The following is a 20,192-nucleotide window of genomic DNA, read 5'->3' on the forward strand; positions in this document are numbered from 1 at the left end:
GGGCTCCAACAGAGGCCACCACACAGAAGGAGTTCCTCATCAGGCTGTGGCTTCCAGGTATGAGGAGAGTGCTTAGAGTTTTGGTTCTCTTGGAAAAGTCTTGCATGCAAAGCCATGTCCCTGAAGGTGAAGTGGATGTACCATAGAGGATTGGAGCTGTCTCCTACCAAAGTTACAGAAAATTTTGATTTGGATTCAGTCAAGACGTGAAGGCTTGCAGTGCAATGTAGAGGTTTGATTCTTCGTAGCCTGGCAATTCACAGAACCATTTTTGCCTTTGCAGTGCAAGTGTAAATGTTACTGCTCCCATTTGGGCATGTCTTGCTACTACCCCGAAACTTTTAGTAAGTGGAAAACTTGGATCTCTTTCAGTCCTCACATCCAACCTATCTGTAAGTCTTGCAGATTTTTTCAGGATAGCATCCCTAAAAGAGTCTTTCCAGCCTATCCACCCAAACAAAATTCACTTTCTGGGCTCATCACATCACATTCCCATTTCTCATCTCAACAGCCTTTGCTCTGCAAAGATCCATCAAACTCATTGCTGAAAGATGGCTTTTTGAATCTGTCATTTGGCCCTTCTGTGGCTCTCAGCCTCCCTACCTTGATTCCTTCTCCTGAGGTGCATCTCTGAGCTCCTTGGCTTTTCCTTCAAGACTGTGATTTATTCTATTCCCATCACTTCTTATTTCAGCACTGAAAGGTCAACTCCTGCGTATGCTCAAGCATGAGATCAGCCTATATTAAACAGGCTCCTCTGAGCTTTCTCCCTTCTGGGAAGGGTTCCCATCCACAGGAACAAACCTGGAATCTGGAACTGCCTCCTGAGCCGCCCAAATGCTCAAAAACCAAATACCAGAGTTGGTTGGGATGTATGATATGGAGAAGACAATAACAGACCAGGTGGCATCGTGCTACCTCTGCATTTCCCTCTCATTAACATCCCAGCCTCTGGCCAATGTTTTGGTCACTTGTGACCACCTGGACTCCCCTGCTGCTTTCCTTGGCTCAGAAAAGCCATTCCAGCAATACAGGGTAACGTGAGAAAACAGAGACCTGAGGAGAGAGGCCAAGTCTTTTCTCCTAAAGGTGAGACATAGATGAGGGGCTGCTAATGGAGGAGCTGAGCTAGTCCTGCCTTCAGACCATTTGTTTTAATCTGCTGAGCAAGGTGGCTTCCACAACAGCCAGACAACATCTGCTCCTCCCTCCTCTGAGAGTCTGGTTCAGTTTGGAGATGCTTTTCTAAAAGCTCATCTTGAATATGAACTTTACACAATTTTTCTGTCAGTGATTGTACACCTTGCTCAAAAGCTGTGACACACACTGTTTGTGTGTGAAGGTGGGAATGTGACATCCAGCTTCTGTTTGCTTTGCAAAAAGATCAAGGTTAGTTCCCACTCCACTAAAAGCGCGGAAGGGAAACACAGGATTTGTCAAGCAGAGATAAACTGAATTGAGAGCATTTTATACACAAATTCCTAGGATAAGGTTAGAACAATGGAGCTGGGAGAGTACACTTGTCAAGGCTTTTTCAAACAATCCTTTCTCCCATATTCTTTTAAAGTACAACAGTAATTCAGGTGGATAGAGATAAGCCACCGTTCTAAAATCTCTTTCCTTTGTTTCCTTTCTGGCAGCCCTGGTCTCCACCCCAGCAAGACATTCCTCCCAGGAACCCCAGGGTGGAGGGCTGTCAGCTCCAAGTAAATATGGCTCCAAGGAGAGATAATAATTAATGCCCTCTTTCTGAAGCTGCTTTGGCAATTACAGTTCCAAATGCCTCCTACTCCTGTGACCACATGCCTTGCTTCCAAGGTCAATCCATTAATAGCAGCCCAAGACTATTTAGAGTCTAGGGGTGCAGTCCTGGCAAGGGCATGATGAGATGGTGGGACTGAAAGGCCAATGCAGGAATGCTCATCTCTTCTCCTCCCACTTGGAGGCACTGCTCATCCCTTCTTCTGCTGCCATAACAAGCACCTACCTGGGCTGTGCACACTAGCTGTTATCCCACACTCCATCTGCAGCAGCACCCAGAGGTGGGAATACCATCCTGGGATTGTTCATGGTCATTTTGTGTGGGTACCCAGAGCAGTACAATGCACAAGGTGATGCTGAACTGGCCTCAGTGCAGCTAAGATGATGCTGTACAGGCATGGGTAAAAAAAAAAAAAAAAAATTGGCTCCGTTTCAGAGTTCAAAGAAATATTTGAGCCTATGGGCACTGATTCAGGCTCATCTCTAATTATGTCCCAAGTTCAGCCTTTAAAACCAGTTCTTTAGTCCTCAGTAAGGGTCACTTAGCAGTTGTTATTACAGTTTCTTGCCAATCTGTTGTTGGATTTTCCACTTGACATTATTAAGGGATTAAGTTGTTTGTCTCATCATCTTTTATCTGTCCTGTTCAGTTTCCTAAAAACAGACTTTAGCCAGACCAGAAAAGATAGGAGAAAGAAAAAAAAGCCCAGCATTTTCAAGATATAATCATGGTTTTGGATTTGCCATTATTATTGTTTAAATTTATTACTTTGGATATGTAAACTTTGCTGACTCCTTTAATCTGGAATGTATTAAAGAAAGCATTAGGCTCTACAACAAGTCATTGGATTACACTGCACCGATTCAGCTACAGCTGTGGAAGAAATATATAACAGGAGATCCCGTGGAGTTATACATTTCAGACTGAGCTCATCAATTGCCATAGAGAAGACAAAAACAAATGTAGCTGAGCCTGGAAAGAATGTTGCTAAAATTGGAGAAACATTTAATGTGAGTAGCCTAGGGGTGCAATAACTTTGCCTGTAATTTAACAAAACCCACCCACGTAAAACATACCAAGAGAGATTACAGATTGGACTCTCTGATCTGCAGTCTGCCAAGAAAGCAAACCTGACTTTTTTCCCCTTCCTGCAGATGCAGGTTTGAATGGTCCCTGCAGAGTGTTAAACATATATTACCCACAACAGCAACCATATTACACTTGGACACGTTGCTAATTCTCCATCTGGCTGCTCTGTACCTTGCCTGCAGTGGGAGGACACCCCTGGATAACTAATGGAGCTTGCAGCTGCCAGCAAAGCAAGTCCTATGGTCCACATGGTGAGAAGGAGCCTGCTCACCTCCTCCTTCCTCCCACCCCTTCTTGGAGCCCGGGTCTCCTCTCTTTTGTGAGGAACCCCTGGGCTTGTACTTCAGTACCCCTTTCATGAAAATGTTTTGAATGCATTTAGCTCAATGGGATAAAAACTATTCCTACGCCTTCCCAAAATGCAGGTCTGCAACCAACAAGGCTCAGTGGTGAGCTGAAGGCCAACCCTGGCTCCTGCCCTTCTCCTGAGTGGCAGGGATCAGAGATTGTTGAGCAAGAAACGAGAGAAAAACACTCAACCCTAAAATGCAGCTTCCAAAAAAGCCTCCCTGCAGAACTTTCCATTTATAAACCTCCTGTCTCCAATGGCTCCGAGGCACTGTGCCTGTGAACGGGCAAACCCCCCCAGAGGGACTGCACCTCTGGTTCATTAATTCAGCTTGAGGCTGGATTCACCACAAGATGTAACTGGATACATGCAGGAGTGAGCAGGGCGAAAAACGATCAAGGGCCAAACCTGCAGCAAGCTCCTGCTGGCTTCAGCGAAGCTACAACAGCTTTTATCAGCGTTTTATCTGACCCTAACAAAAGGAGCAAATTGTTTAGCAGAGGAAGAGGGTTCTTTGATTCTATCTTGCTGCAGATGAATTGCCCAAGCAAGGGCAAAGGGACAGGAAGCAAAGGGGGAGGAGAAAGAGCTGATGCTGAAGGTAGGTGCTGCCATTGCTTAGCCCTTGCTAAACAGCCCCTTCTGCAAATGCTGATGGGGTGGGAGGAAAGAGTTGTGTCATCTCCTTGCCATGGCCATTCGACCAAAATGCTGCGCTGGTCACTCCTGGTGTGGATATACTGGTCCTCATTATGGCTGCAGGGAGTTTTGTGACAGCAAAGACTGCAGGCCCCATGAGACCTCCCTCTGCTTTGCATAGTACAGGAACCCCATTGCCCAAAATCCCAAGTACAAGACTTAAAGTCAAGGATGAAACCCTGGGAAAAACTCACATCAGTTCAGCGAGGTCCGTGCCACGGCAACCCCAGGTGCCAACATCTCTGCAAATCAAGTGTGTGAAGCAAACAGTGAAGAGACAACCTGATTCTGTCCTTTGAATCCAACTCATTAAAATGTCTGCAGGCATGTCCCTCCTGAGCACATCTATGTCTTTCACAGAGACGAGGGATGCTTTACTATTACTTAAAACCACAACAGTGCAGAATGCTAATGAAGTTCCTGTTGTGTAGCACTGATCAGATACTACACTGTACTGCTTACAAGAAGTAGTTGTAAGTGCTAAGCACTTGTTGTTTCACCCCCTAGTTCGCCTTCCAAAAGCAATCCTTGTGTTTTGACCAGCAATAAATCTTATATCTAAAAGAAGACTTGAATTCCTTCTACTGGCTTGTCCCTTTTCCCATGTCACTTCCCATGTCACTAATGAAAAGAACTCTCTTTACTACAAAAAAAAAAAAAAAAAAAAAAGAAAAATCACTTCTTTCTTTTCATGGCTGGAATGTATGAAAAGATTGAAATAAGTACTGAGAGAGGGAAGAGTCTAACATGGGTCTTAGCAGCCTGCAGCAGCTCCAGACTCCAATATTGCCCATCTCTGGAAATTAAGGTCAGAAACCACTCTGTAAATGCATCCATGGCTGACAGCAGTGATGAGGATCTCCACAGGCACACAGCTGTGACAGCAGCTCTGGGCTGAGCTCCCACCCTGCCTGGGAAAGACGGAGCTGCAGCCTGCATCTTCCAAAGGCTTCCACCAATTCCCACTGCATTCAGTGCATGCACCCAGATGGAAACTTGCAGCTGGAGACCCCAACCTTCTGAAGGCACCTGCACCAATTCATGCTGAAAGGCACTGCTGGATGAGCATCCTGTTACAGAGCAAGCTGAATTCTGCTGCCTAAACACTGATTTAAAAGCCAGCCACAGGCATTTGCTTTTGAGCCTGGTAGACCTCAGACTGAATCAGCTTTCTGAACTACTTGCAGCTGTTGTGCAGGCTATGCATGACCTGGGTTTTTATGTGTAGGAATAAAAATGAAATTCCAATAAATTTTATAGAAGACATTTAGAAACAGATTCCTCTGTCTTAAAGCAAACTCTTGGGCTAGTTGTCAAGATCCCTTTAGAGCAAGGGAGAAGAAAGCTATGTTAGGAGAACCTTAGGATGCCTGAGGAGACATACAGCAAGGCTAAGCAAGATGAAGCCATAAAAGGGCCATTTCAAGTGACACAACAAGTGTGGAAGCCACCATTCCCCAAAAAGTCACATTTAAGAAAAGGGATTAGCTGCAAAGTTACTCAGTGATTTGAAAATGTTAACATTTAGTTTTCACTAAATGTTAAATATTAACATACCTTTCTTAGAAAGCTTGGCTGGGCTTCATTGGAAGAAAGCAGGTCAAATTTACTGCACAAATTTACCAACTGGTATAAACAAAATAATCTCTGACCATTACAGAAGACTGATCTTAGCTGAAACGACATTTAGTGTCATCCGTAGATGCCATTATTTCTGTAGTGAGCTAGAACAGAATTACATGTAAGGAAAACATTAGCTCAGCAGAGGCTTTCAGCCATCACATGACACGTGAGAATTCAGTGCTGCACTAATGTTTTCTTCACATGCAAATCTCTCCTAACACATCACAGAAATCATATGGAAAACATGAGACAGGTGCTGACTACAGTTTGGGTTTTGTCATTGCAAGCCTCTAAAAAGGTGAAGACAAAACTCTGAAGTTTCCACTGATCCATGAAATTTGATCTGCGGACGTTCAGTTTTCCATCCAAAGGATCCAAACAGGCAAAGCATCCTTCAATTCCCACCAGAAGAGGTGGAAATCTGGCTCTTTTCAGAGCTGGGGACCCTAAGGACGATGGCCCTAATGTTTGTTCTTCCTGCATCCCAGAAGTACAGGGGCAGGCTTATTTTGCTACTTTCATGGATGCTTTCAGCATGAAATTTTTTTGAGAAACAAAATATGCAAGAGACAGCAGCTGTGCTAAAAAGTGAGTCCCTCTATGAAAAGGATCTGCTATGTGCCGTGTAATTCCTGCCCTGTCAGTCATGGAGAATGTGCAGAGAGAAGAAACCCTTCCCAATGAGCCTAAAAGTGCTGAAGAAAACAGACTTGAATAGCACCATATGTCTCTCACTGGGTTATGGCAGCATCTTCACTTGGCCTCCGTGGGTGGGAGCCCATAAAAAAGCTGCTTATTCCCTGAGAAGGTCACGTGAGTAGGTAGAGGATTAGCTATGGAATAGGGAGTGGTGCTTTGTGAAGTCCCTGGAGTGCACAGCCTCTATCCACAAAGAACCCGAAGCTCTGCCCAGCCCTCTGAGCACCAGGGTGTCCCCATCCCATCCCAGCAGGCAGAACACGCCCTGCTGCCAGGTCTGCTGAGTGTGCTGCTCCGAAAGGAGAAACCCACAGGTGCCCACCTCATTCCCCTCTCCCTTCCAGCCTTCCTGCAGCAGGGAGACTCCATCCTTTGGCAGCTCACCAGGTGTGCTAAGCATCTTCCCTTTCAATGATGTGCTTTACAAAAAGAACAGTCGCTCTTCTGAGTAAGCCAGCAGGGCCCCAATACACCAGACATTGTATTGATACTAAATCAGAGATACCACTCACAAGCTCATAAGCTTAGGAGCTTTTAAGACAAACACAGTGGGAGTAAGGAGTGAAACACATAAACACAGTTGGCATAAAGATATATATTCACAGGGCTTGCATGTACCATGGTTTCTGTTACACGGAGACTTCCTGATCACAGTGACAGCTTGGAAAGGGAATGAAAGCATATTTAATTTGATTGATTTTTATAGGAACAAATCAGGACTCCTGTTGTCAGCTTATGCCTTGGAACATCTCAAAGAGAAATAAGCAAAGGTCCCAGAGGCCCTTGGCTGACACTAGGCCTATCGAAACTTGGCTCCTTTCAGGACTGCATTAACAGCCATTGTGAGTCAAACAAATAAATCAATTAAAAGAATGCCTGTCATCAGCACTGCCGTTAGCTTTTTCCAAAAGTCCTTGCCATTTCGCACAGGTTAATGGAAGTCTCTTCTTCTGAGAAATCTACTCAGCCTGCTGAAAGGAGCAGAAGTTTCACAGAGTACCAAGGCCCCTGATTACTATTCTGCTGTACATCCTTGCATTTCCACAGCAGCTGTGGGAAAGCCAGGAAGAGGAACACTGCAGTGTCTTGCACTGTTTTTCCAGGAAGGGGTTCCTCTCCCCCCCAACATGTCATTTTTCTACAGTACGTGCTTGCTTGCACAGTTTCTGCATTTCCCTCCACTTGTCTGTTGCTTTCTCTCCAGTTTTGGAGAAGCTGACAAACTAGGGAATTTAGGTCAGTGACAAGGACTCACTAATGACCAGCTTTGGAATATCTTTTGCTTAAGGGGCGCAGACAGTTTCCAAGAGTGGGACAAGTCTCCTGCTGCAGAGTACATCCTGGTTATCAGCTCTTCCTTGGGAAGAGCCAACAGAGCCCCCAGAATGGCAAAACTCACACTCTGCTATTTTTCCAGTTGAGAAGTCAGTGGGAGTCACAGCTAGAACATATCTTATTTTAGGTGTGAAATCTCCTCAGGAGATTGGGCTGCCATTTCAGGCTACCTGTGCCACTCAGAACCTGGGACAAAGGAGCACCTTCTCCCTTCCCTACACACCCAAACTTCTGTGATCAGCCAGGAGGGGAGAAATTCTCCCCCTCGGCAGGAGACAGAGATGGAGGCAGGTGCCTTCCAGCAGTCTCTGCATCCTCCTGCCTCAGGTGGTTGGTGAGCAGAGGCCTCAGGTCAGCTCCTTCCCCAAACTGCCCGTGCTGGTCACAGGGGGTGCGCAGAGGGTGCTCCCCTGTGGCATTTCCAAACCACAGTGTCCCCATCCCAACGTGCTGCCCGGACAGCCCGTCCCTCCCACACAGCCCCAGAAGTGCAATCGCTCGAGTGTCTCTGAAACCATCAATAAACAAGCGTGGGGTTTCTCTGGCAGCAGCCCACAGCCCGGGGAAAGCCACAGCTGCAAAAGCCCTTACGTGGAAGTTTACTCAGACCTTAAGTGGATTTGCAATTAAACAACAAAACGTCACGTTGCTCTTACTGTCACTGCACTTCACGAGTCTGCAACCACTGTGGCAGGGTCACTGTCCCCTGGTGCTGTGCAGCCCACTGAGCACCAGGGCACTCCAGGGACAGGGACAGCACTGAGCAAACTGTTTCAACAAACAGACGCAGAGCCCGTTTCACTCACAGAGCTGCTCCGGGTCACAGCGTCCAAAAACGTGGCCACAGTACCTCCTTCCCTTTCATTTGGCAACATGATTTTCTTACTGGCCAGTTTTCAGGCCTGAACACAAAGTTTCCTACCTGCAGTACAAAAGGAGGACAAGTCCATGCCAGCCGGAGGGATCTGCCTGTTTCCCCGGGATGTCAGGAGGAACTACAACAGACCGCCGGACATCCCTAACAGATCTGCTAAACCAGCCAGCCTCCAAAAAGGAAGGGCAGGAGCAGGCCTGCTGTTTATCAAATCTGTAAACATGCTCTGTGAGATGTGCAGCACAGCCTGTATCTGCAGCAGGTTCCTGCCGCTCCTCATGACCTCTCCTGCAGGTACAACAGCCTCCCCTGTGCCAGCAGTGCCCAGTGCAGACAGGCAGGGCTCTCTGCCTGCCCTGAGTTTATCTACTCAACCCACAGGCACCCACAGGCACCTTGTTGATTTCTTTGGGCTGAGACCTCCCAGGATTTGACTAAAAGCAGGAGTTGTGGAGAGAGCTTCTCACACATTCTCCCTCATTACACAACTCATTTCCAGACCATGTGCGTTGCTGAAAGGAAACAGTGAGTTCATGAAAACAAATGAGTGTGCAACCTGACACTGCTTCAGTAGCTGCCTTCTGCTGTCGTTATGGATTTACAAGATACTGCCAACCAGTACACAAAGCTGGGTGTTATTTATACGAAATCAATTTTGACTTACTGGGCATTTGCACATGAGCCTGCTGAGATGTTGACTATAACCTGCCAAAGTCAGTGATCAGCCCTGCATGGGACCCGTGGAGCCCAGTGGAAAGTATCACTATAAATTAGCCTCGCTGCCCCTGCTGAGACTCCAGCACTGAAACACAAAATCAAGTGCACCTCCCCAGGCTGCCTGACACATTTTGGACCACATCTTCGTCTTCTTTAGCTTGAGTAGTCCCATGGAGCCCAGCAGTTACTCTGATCTTAGACCTGATCTGAGCTCGCTCTGATCCAGAGCTTTTAGCAATACAAATGAGCCTTGCCTGTTCACTGCTGAGCCACCGGCCTGGCTGAGCTCACTGCAGGCCACGGGAGGTTGTGCAGAGTCAGCCTGAGGCTCCAGGAAGCTTTCCACAGGAGCATCAGGCATGCTTTTACCCATCAATGAACTGTTTTCAGCAGCAAATCAGTGGGATCTGGCACTAGGAACAGTCATTAGCACAAAGAATGGAGCAGAGATTACTACAGCTCATGCACATAAAACCAGCAGAATTTAATCAGCAGAGGGATTGTAGCAGCTCCCAAAGGGAACAAGCTGATTCATCAGCTGAGAGCCCCAAAATACAAAACTGTCTGCAAACACGATGAACTACAGGCTCATAACTTTGTTAACTGCTTTTACTCAGCTGCTGCTCCATCCTGAGCAGAACCAAGCCTGGATTCTTGGAACAGGACAAAAGGAGTACAAAAGAAGAGATACTTATTTCAGCCTGCTGAGTGTTTTACAGACCACAGTCTCAGTTCTTCCAAGTTTGATGCCTTCATTTAGATGTTTCCCTGCACTAGTTTTCCTTGTGTCATTGCATTTAGCAGGAGTTTCACTACCGTGTGCTTACAGGAAATTAAACATAGTGAAATACATCACTGAAAGTTCATGAGCCTTTGTTAAACTCTTTAAACTAAGGAGGCACTGGGTTGTCCTGTATGTTTCAAGGTTTGTAAATGGGAGGCTCCAGTGCTGGGCTAAAATCAATGTAATGTCTCAGAGCTGGATGAGAGCAGAGACCATGTGCTGGTTGGAGAACCTCGTGATGGGTGCCCTGCACTGGGTTAAGGTGGTTCAAAGCCCTCTGGACAACTGGTGTGACAGCTCAGAGCAAAACAGGCTCTGTGAGATGCACTCACACATGCAATGAACTCCCCTAGTGACACAACAAATCCCATGACTGTCTCATGCCTTTGGAGAATGCCTCAGAGCTCTCCTCTCTGAGGAGACCTTTCTTCTCTAAGGGTAGCACAAATCATCTCAGGCGATGATTTCTCTCGCCTTAATCCTCACAACAAGTTCCACAACAAAGATCCTGAAACAAATGAACTTAATATAAATACCTAATAAAAATATGCTTATCTAAAATATAAGGTGCCCCACAACTAAGAAGTCTTATTCAAAAGCGGAATTACCAGAAATTCTAGAGCATTTTGCTTCTGTGTGAAAGACACAGACACTGTGGTGATGGGTATCACTGTAAACCTGAACAGACAGTTGGCCCACACAGTTTCAACTCCAGGGAGGAAATAAATTCTCCCTCAGGCTCATGTAAACCATGGGAAACCTCCAGCACCCAGGGAAGCTGTGCTGAAGAAAAACTGAGGCTCGTAACCACGTGTCAGCAGAAGGCTGCAGTCCACGGATGTATTTTAAGCAAGCTGGCAGGCAGCTTTGCAGCACCAGGGAAGCTCAGCAAGGACCGTGCACAATGAAACAGGTACCACTACTCTCTCAGAGAGAGGATTTTCCAGCTAGGAACCCCCCTTCCAAATCTGAAAGCTTTTCACGTGAGGGAAAGCAAGCACCACTGAGCAAGTGCAAAGTTTCTCTAGAGAACTCTGCCTTGGAGCAGGGATGCCGCCACCCTTCACCCCACCTCCCCAGGGCTGCTGCAAGACTCACCACTCGGGGTTTCTGCTGGTCCAGGGTCTGCAGGAAGGCGGGGGTCTGGTCCAGGGTGCGCTCGGGGTCACTGGAGATGTCCTCCTCGGACTCCTCCCAGGACGAGGAGAAGCCAGTGGAAGATGCAGAGGATGATGAGAGCTTCCGGACGGGCAGGCTGCCAGGGGGCACGGCGCCCGCCTCCTCCTCCGGGCCCCCCAGGTCTGTGACAATGACGGCAGGGATGCTCCCACCGATGGCTGGGTGCTGGCCCTTCAGTCCTGTGGGAACCACCACCACCTCCTCCTGCCGTGCTGCAGGCCCTGACTGCTCCAGGGGGCTGCTGCTCTCTGCCAGCTCCACCGTCATCCCTGGCCTCCCGGCGGGCTCTGCAGTGCTCAGACAAACCTGCTCCCCACCAGCACCGGGGGCCTCACTCTCTCCGTGGGCTCGGGGCCGGGGTCCAGTTGCGAGTCCCAGCCCTGGTGCTGTGGGGCTGGCCGAACGGGGCCGGGCTAGCCGGGGGCTCCGGGGCGGCTGGGCCGCAGAGCTGTGCGCCTGGATGTGTGCCTCGAAGAGCCCCACTTTCTGGTTCACCTGCACGTTGTGCAGCTCCCGCTGGAGCTGCCGTGCCATGGGCGGCCCTGGCTGCGCCTCTTCGCCCCGGCTGCCCCGCCGCCCCCCGGGGCTGCCAGGCTGCCTCAGGGGCTCCTCAGGAAGGGGGAAGAGGAAAGCGGGGCCGCAGCGCGGGGAGCGGGGCGGCACCGGGGCCGGGCTGAAGACAGGGAGCGAGCGGCAGCCGCCGGGAGTCTCCGGACCCATGGGCAGCACTTGTCCGGGAGGAGGCGGCGTCTTGCTCCCGCCGCTTGTCACCTCGCTGTTGCTATTCATCATCACCAAGCTATTGAGCGCATAGCAGTACACGGCCATAGTAGTCAGCCGGGGAGCACAGGGGGGCCGTCGCCACTGCCGCCTCGGCGCTCAGGCTCTGCGGGGCTGCCCGGGGTCTCTGCACGACGGGACCAGGAGCATCGCCAGCAGGAGAACGGGGAGCTGGGCTGGCCCTGCTGGCCCGCAGCTCCATAAAACGGGACAGCTGAGGAGAGAGAAGCAGTGAGAGTAGTTGTGCGCCCTCCCTTAGCTCACCATGCAGCTGGGCACACAGCGTGCCAGACTCTTCCCTTCCTGTGCGCCCCTCCCACCTGCATGCATGCCCAGTGTGCCACCCGTGGGGACGCGGGCCAGCCATCAGAAGGATCTGAGTGAAAGGGAAGTCAGGTTTGCGGCTGCTTCCCCTCTTCCCTGCCTTCCCTGCCCCCTCTCCAGGTTGCCTGTCGACACAGCTGCAGCAGCAGTGTCCGACAGGACAGACAGCCAGCAGCCATTCCCACAAGAGAATAAGAGAATTACTGTTAATTGGTGTGAACTAAAAGTTGGCAGCTTTCAAGAGTTCATCCCAAAACCTGGCATTTTCTAAAGGGAGATAAAAACTCCAAACAATTTAAATTTGTCACCCTGCAGTCTGTCACCTACAGCAAGACCAAGTTCTCAGGAATGGATTTATGTTATATGATACATGGGACGACTCCCTGCTTGCACTGTTTTGTATGGTACAGGGTCACATCTCAAGTTAGTCCCCTAAGTTACCATGTGCAACAACAGGGCTTTGCACATCTTCATCTTCATCTTGAATACCCTGGCTAAATGTGCCTTCCCTGTGCAAATCTGCTGTCCGGGATACTGAAGGCTGCAAATGCCTCCAAGTCACAGCCTGGACTCCACATGCAGAGATGTGCAATGCTGTTTGTTCTGCCGAGTGTGTGACTGTGCACACACATGAGAGAGGCGCTGCTTTTGGAGGGGGGTCTCTGTGCCCCTGTGCATGTCAGTGTGCTTTCCGTCATCTCCTGTTTGCTCCATGTGCCCTGGAGTTGCAGTCCCCATCCCGTGCCGGGCCATGGGCGCTCCTGAGATCCGCACAAACGCACTGCCCACATGAGAGTACAAACTTGTTTACACACAGTGCGCTAACTTTGGCTGTGGGTCTACATGCCTCTGGAAGCACTCGTGCGCGATGCTATCAGCGGCATCCCTGTGCGTCCCCCTGTGAGGCTCCTGACAGGTAAATGCCCTCAAGTCCAAGCGCAGTCCCAACTGACGGTGTGACCAAAGGGCTTCCCATCCCTCCAGGCACTGCTTGCAGGCAGTGCGAGGCTCAACAGAGCCCAGGCAGCGCGGACAGCCACTCTTTGCAGGGATCCCCGGCACAGCAACGCTCCCAGCGCTCGGGCTCGGCTGCCAAGAGAGCACCGGCACAAGGTGCTCGGCCAGACTTCGGGTGTGGGACAGCCCGCTCGACCCCGGGGCAGCACCCTGCCCCTCTGCCCGCCCCCAGAGCGCCCTTTCCTCCCCGCGGGGCCCGGCTGGCCCCCGCACCGCCCCCGGCGCGGCTGCCGGAGATCCCCCGGCGGAGGGGCGGCCGCGACCCCCCCGCCTTTCCCCGCGGCCGCTGCTTACCTGGGGTCGGGATCCGCGCCCGCCCTCAGTGCGCGCCGCCCGGCAGCGCCCGCCGGCGGCCACGGGGCGCTGCCGAAACCATCGCCGCGGGGCTGCCGGGACTCCCGCTCCCTCCGCGGCTCCGAGCGCCTCTCCTCGCCCCGGGGCGGGCCGGCCGTGCCGGGCTCTGCCCCTCCGCGCCTCGGCGGCCGAAGCTGCGCAGGCAGCTCCGCGCTCCGGGCAGCTCCGCGCCGCGGCCCCGGCGCCCGCTCCCGGTGCGGCTGGAAAGGCGGAGAGAGCAGGAGGAGGAGGAGGAGGAGGAGGAGAGGGAGAGGAGCGGCGAAGAGGAGGAGAGCGGAGGGAGGGGGGTAGGAGAGCAGGAAGGAAGTTGTGAGTCTGTCTGGGGTTGAACTCAGCGGAACAAGTTTTTTTTTTTTTCTCTTCTCGCTCGGCTCAGGCTGGAGGGAAATACTGAAAAAAAAAAAAGTTTCCATTGTTAACTAAGAAAAAAAAAAAAAAAAAAACCAACGCAACACCGTCGCCGTGCTTTGGTGGCTGGGCTGTGGGTTCAAGACACACAAGGCATTTTCCACCCGCGGCCGCTGCGTGCGGTGCGGGCCCGGCAGAGCCCCCGGTCAGCCCCGGCACCGCCCGCCCGGGGGGGCATCCCCCGCCTCGCCTCCGCATCCCGGCCCCGCAGCGCTGCCGGCCGCTCCAGTCCTCCTCGGGGCACAGCGACCAAGGCAAAGGGTGGTGCCGGCAGCGCCAGCAGCGCGCAGCCTTAGGCCACCCGCGTCCCCCGGCAGCCTGCTCGAAGGCACGGACTAACACAGCCATTTCCCCCGGCATCCCCCTTGCCCAGGCAGCACGGCTCAGTCCTGATGCTTCTCTGCGTGTTGGTCATTTCATTCACACGAGCCTGAGGCTGGCACAAAGCCCTCCCTGCCGGGTTGCGTGGCTTTGGGTGAGCACATCCCAAGGGAGGGAAGATGACCCCTACATCTCTCTAGAGGGTCGATGGCACTTTGATTTGCTGTGGTGTTGCCCCAGGTTTAAGCAGGGCTGCAGTGTCCTCGTTCAGGACACTGCCCATCCTTTTTGATTCATGGAGGGACGCAGTGCTTTCTCAGCTCCTGCAGCCCCCAGGCTCGGGTCCTGCTTGGCAGGAGAAGCAGGCTCTTGGCTGTGATACAGCCTGAGTTCTGTATCAAGATAACCCATTGGAAATAGTTGTCTGTACGTCAGCACTTTAGGAGAGCAGGCTGTCCGATTCACTCTCAAAGCAGTAGTCAAGGTCAAACCGAGATGGCAGTTTTGGGGTTGATCTGGACTGGCCAAAGGAAAAAAAAAAAAAGAAAAGAAAAAGAAAAAAAAACAGCAATTTGCCTCTGCTAGGATTTCACAGCTAGGAATTTCCCCTAGCGAGGGAAATTGATGTCACAGCAGATCAGCTTTTCTGTAATTAAGACATAACGTCTAGAGCATAAACGGGGGCAGAGAGGTCTCCGAATTGGCAGAAGGTGTGGACTACCAATCCCACAGCAGGCAGGCAGGCAGAGACACCCAAAATGAGCTTATGTTTGTTTTTCCAGTAAGAGGAACGCTATTTTGAATTCAGTGCAGGAAAAGAAATTTATAGACTCTTTCCACTCCAGTTAGTTTCCTCACAGTCTGTGCTTAGTCGGGAACTAGTCTTTGTGAAATAAAGTATGAGATCAATCTCTCTGAGAAAAGTGACCCTGCTCAGTATAATGGCACTATTCATGGCATAAGCTTACCCCCGTGTGCAAATATCTGCAGATTCTGGTCATCTGTTGCTCACATTCCCTCGTGTCTGCATACACACATCAAAAAGTAGGAACATTTGAAAGAAAGAATAAATCCAGGAATACAGGCAGATAAACAGGTAGGTTCTTTTTTTAAACAGCTGCACTGTGCTATGCTGATAGCATCTGCAAGTACTTGGAGGCATTACTGCACATCTGTGTGTGGATGTTTTGACCATTCTTTGGGGTTGTTGAAAAATATTTATACCACTGTAGCCACAATGTGTGCTTGAAGTCCCACCCTTTAAGTCCTACAAATTCAAATACCATCAAAGATTCATCCTCTCAGAAGAGACAAAGGAGCAGTGAATTCACTAGGGCACGTTTACAGATACAAAAGTCCCTCAAGGGAGACCTGGCCTTAAAATGTGGCAGCAATTTTGTCAAGTAAAAGAGCTAGAGCTGTTCTGTGGGCATTATACGCAATGACAAGTTCTGTTTATAAAGGAAGGGGCTAATAAAAGTGCAAAAAGGAAAAGAAAGTCTAGGGCTAAGTCTTTGACTGTTCAGAACCAGTAGGTACATGAAAGAAATAATTGTTTCCAGACAGCAGCCAGGCAGCAGTCCACATTGTGTAGTGAAGAAAGAGCAGACAGCTTTTAGCACACTTGTTTCCATTCAAAGGGAAACCAAGTGTTTGAGGTTAGCCTAAATGGAAAACACAACTGATACAGGTTGCTAGTCCAATCCAGGGACAAGGATGGAAGCAAGAGAAGAGAAAAGTTGCTTTCACAGACCCAGACCCTGGGCACTAGTACTGCTGTAGTTACTTGATGTTGCTGAGGAGCCTTCTCTGTGGCTTTGGCAGTGTTGCCTTAGGTGCTGTACAAAGAGAACAAAAAGATCGTTCCACTCTGACTCTCTCAGTGCACATTCTTCAAGTAAAACTCCAGTGCTGGGTGTTAAAAGATCTTGCTTCTCCTTAAGCTATGGTCTTAATTTAAATTTATACTTCCTGCTTCCAAAGAAAATCATTACAGTGCTTAAGGATACTGAAACAGGCTGGGTTAGGGCAAACAGCTGGATCCAGCCAACTTTCGTCTTGTCCTTATTCAAGGGAGTGGAGCCATTAAAATGAACAGGATCTTCCACTTAGGAGGGGCACATATCCACTGCAGAATGTATTTAGCCTGAAATAAAGTGAGGACAGACACTTAGAGAAGGGCATGGAGCTCTCCTGACTGTGTAACATCTCCCACTGACACACTGGGTGAGAGGGATTTAGGGAAAGAAATTCCACAGCTGTCAAAGTTAATGGCCTCCCAGCACCTCTGTGTACTCGAAGGGAGACACGTTAATTACCATGTTTCATGGAAAATTAGTTGTTCTCAGTGTGCTCACTGTGCCCCATGAGCAGCAAGGGTGGCTCAGCTGTGCTGGGGCTGCTGATCCCTGCAGGGTGGAGGCTTTTTGTAGGAGTGATGGGGCAGCCCTGCCAAGTGGCATCCAGTGGGAGGAACAGGAGACCAATACAGTGCTGGTGACCCTCTCTTTTTTACATTCTCTTCCCGCGGAGTTGAGGTCCTGGTCAGCATGTACTGAACTGAAGAAGAACCTCTTCCCCAATCCAAACCAAAGTAACAGGTAAAAAAACCAAATCCAAAACACCTACTAAAACAAGATCCTGTACTGCAGAATTACCTCATTCTCTGGAGAAGAGAGGTATTTGACCATAATTGCATGGTCATTGTAATCACTTGAATCCTTGAAGACACGTAATTAATGTGGTGTAGGCCACACTTTAAAGCTAGATGGACCACAATCAATCCAGTTGTAAAAAAAACCCAGAAAAAATAATAAAAATTCAATAAAAAAACAGCTACAATCCTCAAGTGCCCTCCTCGATCCATTCTTTCTTTATTATAAGATTCATTTTTTAAATTATTACTCCCTGTCATGTTTTGGACTGGTTGGGCAAAACAGCCTTCCCTGTGTTTCAAAGATGAGTTGTCCAGACTGTCACCGTTCATCCCATCCAGCATCAGAACTGTCAGCACCCTTGCAGTGGAAATCAGTGTCTGACAGCATTTCCTCACCAGTAAGTTGAATCTTAGGCTTATGTAAAATAAAGACATTAATGGATAAATGCAGAGTAAAGTCAACAGATCGACTTTGTGTTCATGCCAGCATGACAGAGAATAAATCTGGCTAACATTTTACAAGAAAATGACCCACAGAAGACACAAGTGAAAACATGACACTGAATTATGTGCTGAGAATTGCCTCTGTTCAGGCAGGTGGCTGTCACAGGTATGGCACACGTCTGCCCTGTCTGGGCTGGCAGAGGAAACAGTGAATGTCACTGAGAAAAGGCCTCTGGATGCTCATCTTGCACTGACCCTTTTGCCTTCCTTCAGTGGTAAAACAGGTCAGAGAGAAGCTGGTTTTCCCAGCTCTCAGTGACCTCTCAGCTGGGTTATCCAGTCATCTTCTCCCTTCCCGCTATCCCACAAGAACACACATAATGGCAGAATTAAGCAGTGACTGGTTAACATTCCCTGTGCCAGCTCCTGTCCAGGGAACAAGAACACAGGGCTCTGCAAAGACACCTGTAGCAGGTCACTGTGATTTAGGGCAGTCTTTGTACTGCACCTACATCTGCCTGAGCTTGCACGTCCTCCCAGAGCACAAAGGAACCAGTTTTGTTCCCTGGGAGCCTCCTCCACGCATTCCTGGCTGAGCCTCGCCCTGTGCTGCAGCAAGATTGAGACTACAGCTCAGCACAGGCAGGAAAGGCAGCCAAAGATCTCAGTGATCCGTTCCAGGCTCTGCCCCTGCTGTGCCCTGGGGCCTGAGCAGTGAGGGGGCTGCCCACCTGCAGAACAGGCAGGATGGACTGAGACATCCTGTGTCTTCTGGGGACTTCATGTCGGCCTGCCTGAAGGCTGATACACATCTGGGAGCCTTGAGAGAAGGGATACCTGCATACCACGTGTACATGCCTCTGAAAAATGTGTATTTTATGATTGGCTTTTCACAAATATTGAAATGAATATTATATGTGCTGTGTTAGAAAGTAATGTTGTATTAATTCTCTTAAGTAGTCTGTTAAATAGAGTTTTAGGTTATATCATAATGTTAAAATAGAAACTCTGCTATGTAGGATACTTTTTTTTTCTAAAGAAAGGACTTGCATTGAGATGGCAGCCACAGGACACCTAAATCTTTCAGAGAGAATTTATTGCTCCATTATCAGAAGAAATTAACTTCTTCCCACCTTGCTGAGGCTTGAAGATGCTGTTAGGATTCAGAGGAAGAAGCTGACACTGCCCAGACAGAATCCTGCGTTTGAATGGAATTTATTCATCATGGATGAGGTGTATGAATATGCAACAGGCTGTTGTTTTTAAGGGTTAATCCTCTGTTAACGTGGGTCCTTTTTCGGGCTTGTGCTGCCCAGAAAGAGGTACCCGGACTGGCTGTAACTCTTTGTTTCTATTGTCTCATATTGTCCCAATCCTAATTGTCTAAATTATTATTACTCAAATTGTATTACTATTTTTATAACCATTTTATTATTATTAAACTTTTAAAATCTTAAAAACAAGTGACTGGCATTTTTCACAATGCCCAGCACACACATGCAGAGCTTCAGTGCTGAGCTAAGAACATCAGTTTGCCTCACAGGCTTCAGGATTTGCAGAACTGTTACAGAGCTCAAGAGATTGAGAAGTATGTATGGAAAATATTATGCATAGTGCATTACTCCTACAAGGAGTTATGTACACACAGTATAGGCAAGAATGTTTAGGAACTCTTGAACAAGCACAGGATATGACATTTCCTCTCAATGCAATTCCTATATGGCTGTGGTACCTTTCCTCCAGCTGGTAAACTCCCCAGGGTGAGGATGTGAAGGCCTGATGTGAAAATTTGGTTTTTATGTCTGGGTATGGCCAGCAGTTTCAGTGCCACCCTTCCTGTTTTTTCTGGATTCCAGGGAAGAGTCAGCTTTGCAGCTGGTGTGTGCCACAGCTGTGGTCCTCTGGGCTGCAGCAGGGCTTTGCATAGGCACTTTGGCTCAGAGCTGCTATTTGCAGATAATAGGAATATAAACATGTGCATGTTTGGCGAATAACTCATGATTTGGCATAATTTTTTTTTTTTTTTTTTTTTTGCACAGACCCAACTACAGGCAGTAGTATTGTTACACATCAATACATCAAAGAAGTATTGTTGAGTTTTACTGACATTCACTAAAACTAAAAGGGAAATCCTTCCCCTTCCCCCTTGGGGCTTGAGGATACTAAGAGATGTACCCAGGTCTGTTGCTGAGGGAATAAACAATTAGAACTCAAATACTGCTTTGTTATCTGAGGAAGTTTTTTCTCTTCATGGGCCACAGTAATTCCACTGTGACCACACAGCCATAATTGAGCAGCTTTACATTTATTTGAGATAGCTATGATCCCAGCAGGAAAAAGACAAGCTGTTTTCCAAGTGAGCAGTGTGTGTCACAGAGACTTTTTTGGAATCAGTAGTATATGAAGGAGCTGTGAGATTCCACTGCACCTTTTAGGGATGAGATGAGCATGGAATCACAAGAAATGCTGTCCAAGTTTCCACTCTGCAATGAGTGATAGCTGTGTTTTGAAGAACTGGGAGAGAGAAGGCACTGAAGAAGACATGATGAATAATTTTAAAGTTCATACTGAGCTGTAGCCATTTAATTTTAAATAAAGCAATTTGGTTTCCTCCAGGAATCTATTTTTGCTTGCAGTATAATTACTTTAAGGATTTACCATAATATTGCTATGATGGACAGATGTTTATCTTTGTTCCTATGCCTTTGAAAGGAAAAAAAGCTGAACTTTGAACGAGTGCAGCACAGTTAAATAAACTAGCAGGTCTGGGTCGATTCT

The 20,192-nt window shown here is 48.7% G+C and overlaps 1 protein-coding gene across 1 annotated transcript in view; it reads right to left on the reverse strand.

The window, feature by feature from the left end:
* Positions 1-13,672, reverse strand: part of ITPKB (inositol-trisphosphate 3-kinase B) — a 67,792-nt gene extending 54,120 nt beyond the window's left edge. Inside the window, exons 1-2 of the mRNA XM_050971954.1 lie at positions 13,526-13,672; positions 11,030-12,104 (exon numbers count right to left, since the gene is read on the reverse strand). Coding sequence (XP_050827911.1) covers positions 11,030-11,938 — 909 coding nt within the window. The 5' untranslated portion in view covers positions 11,939-12,104; positions 13,526-13,672. The remainder of the gene's footprint in view (positions 1-11,029; positions 12,105-13,525) is intronic.
* Between the last annotated feature and the right edge of the window lie 6,520 nt (positions 13,673-20,192).

Source organism: Serinus canaria, chromosome 3 (assembly GCF_022539315.1).
Source record: "Serinus canaria isolate serCan28SL12 chromosome 3, serCan2020, whole genome shotgun sequence".
Classification (NCBI taxonomy): Eukaryota; Metazoa; Chordata; class Aves; order Passeriformes; family Fringillidae; genus Serinus; species Serinus canaria.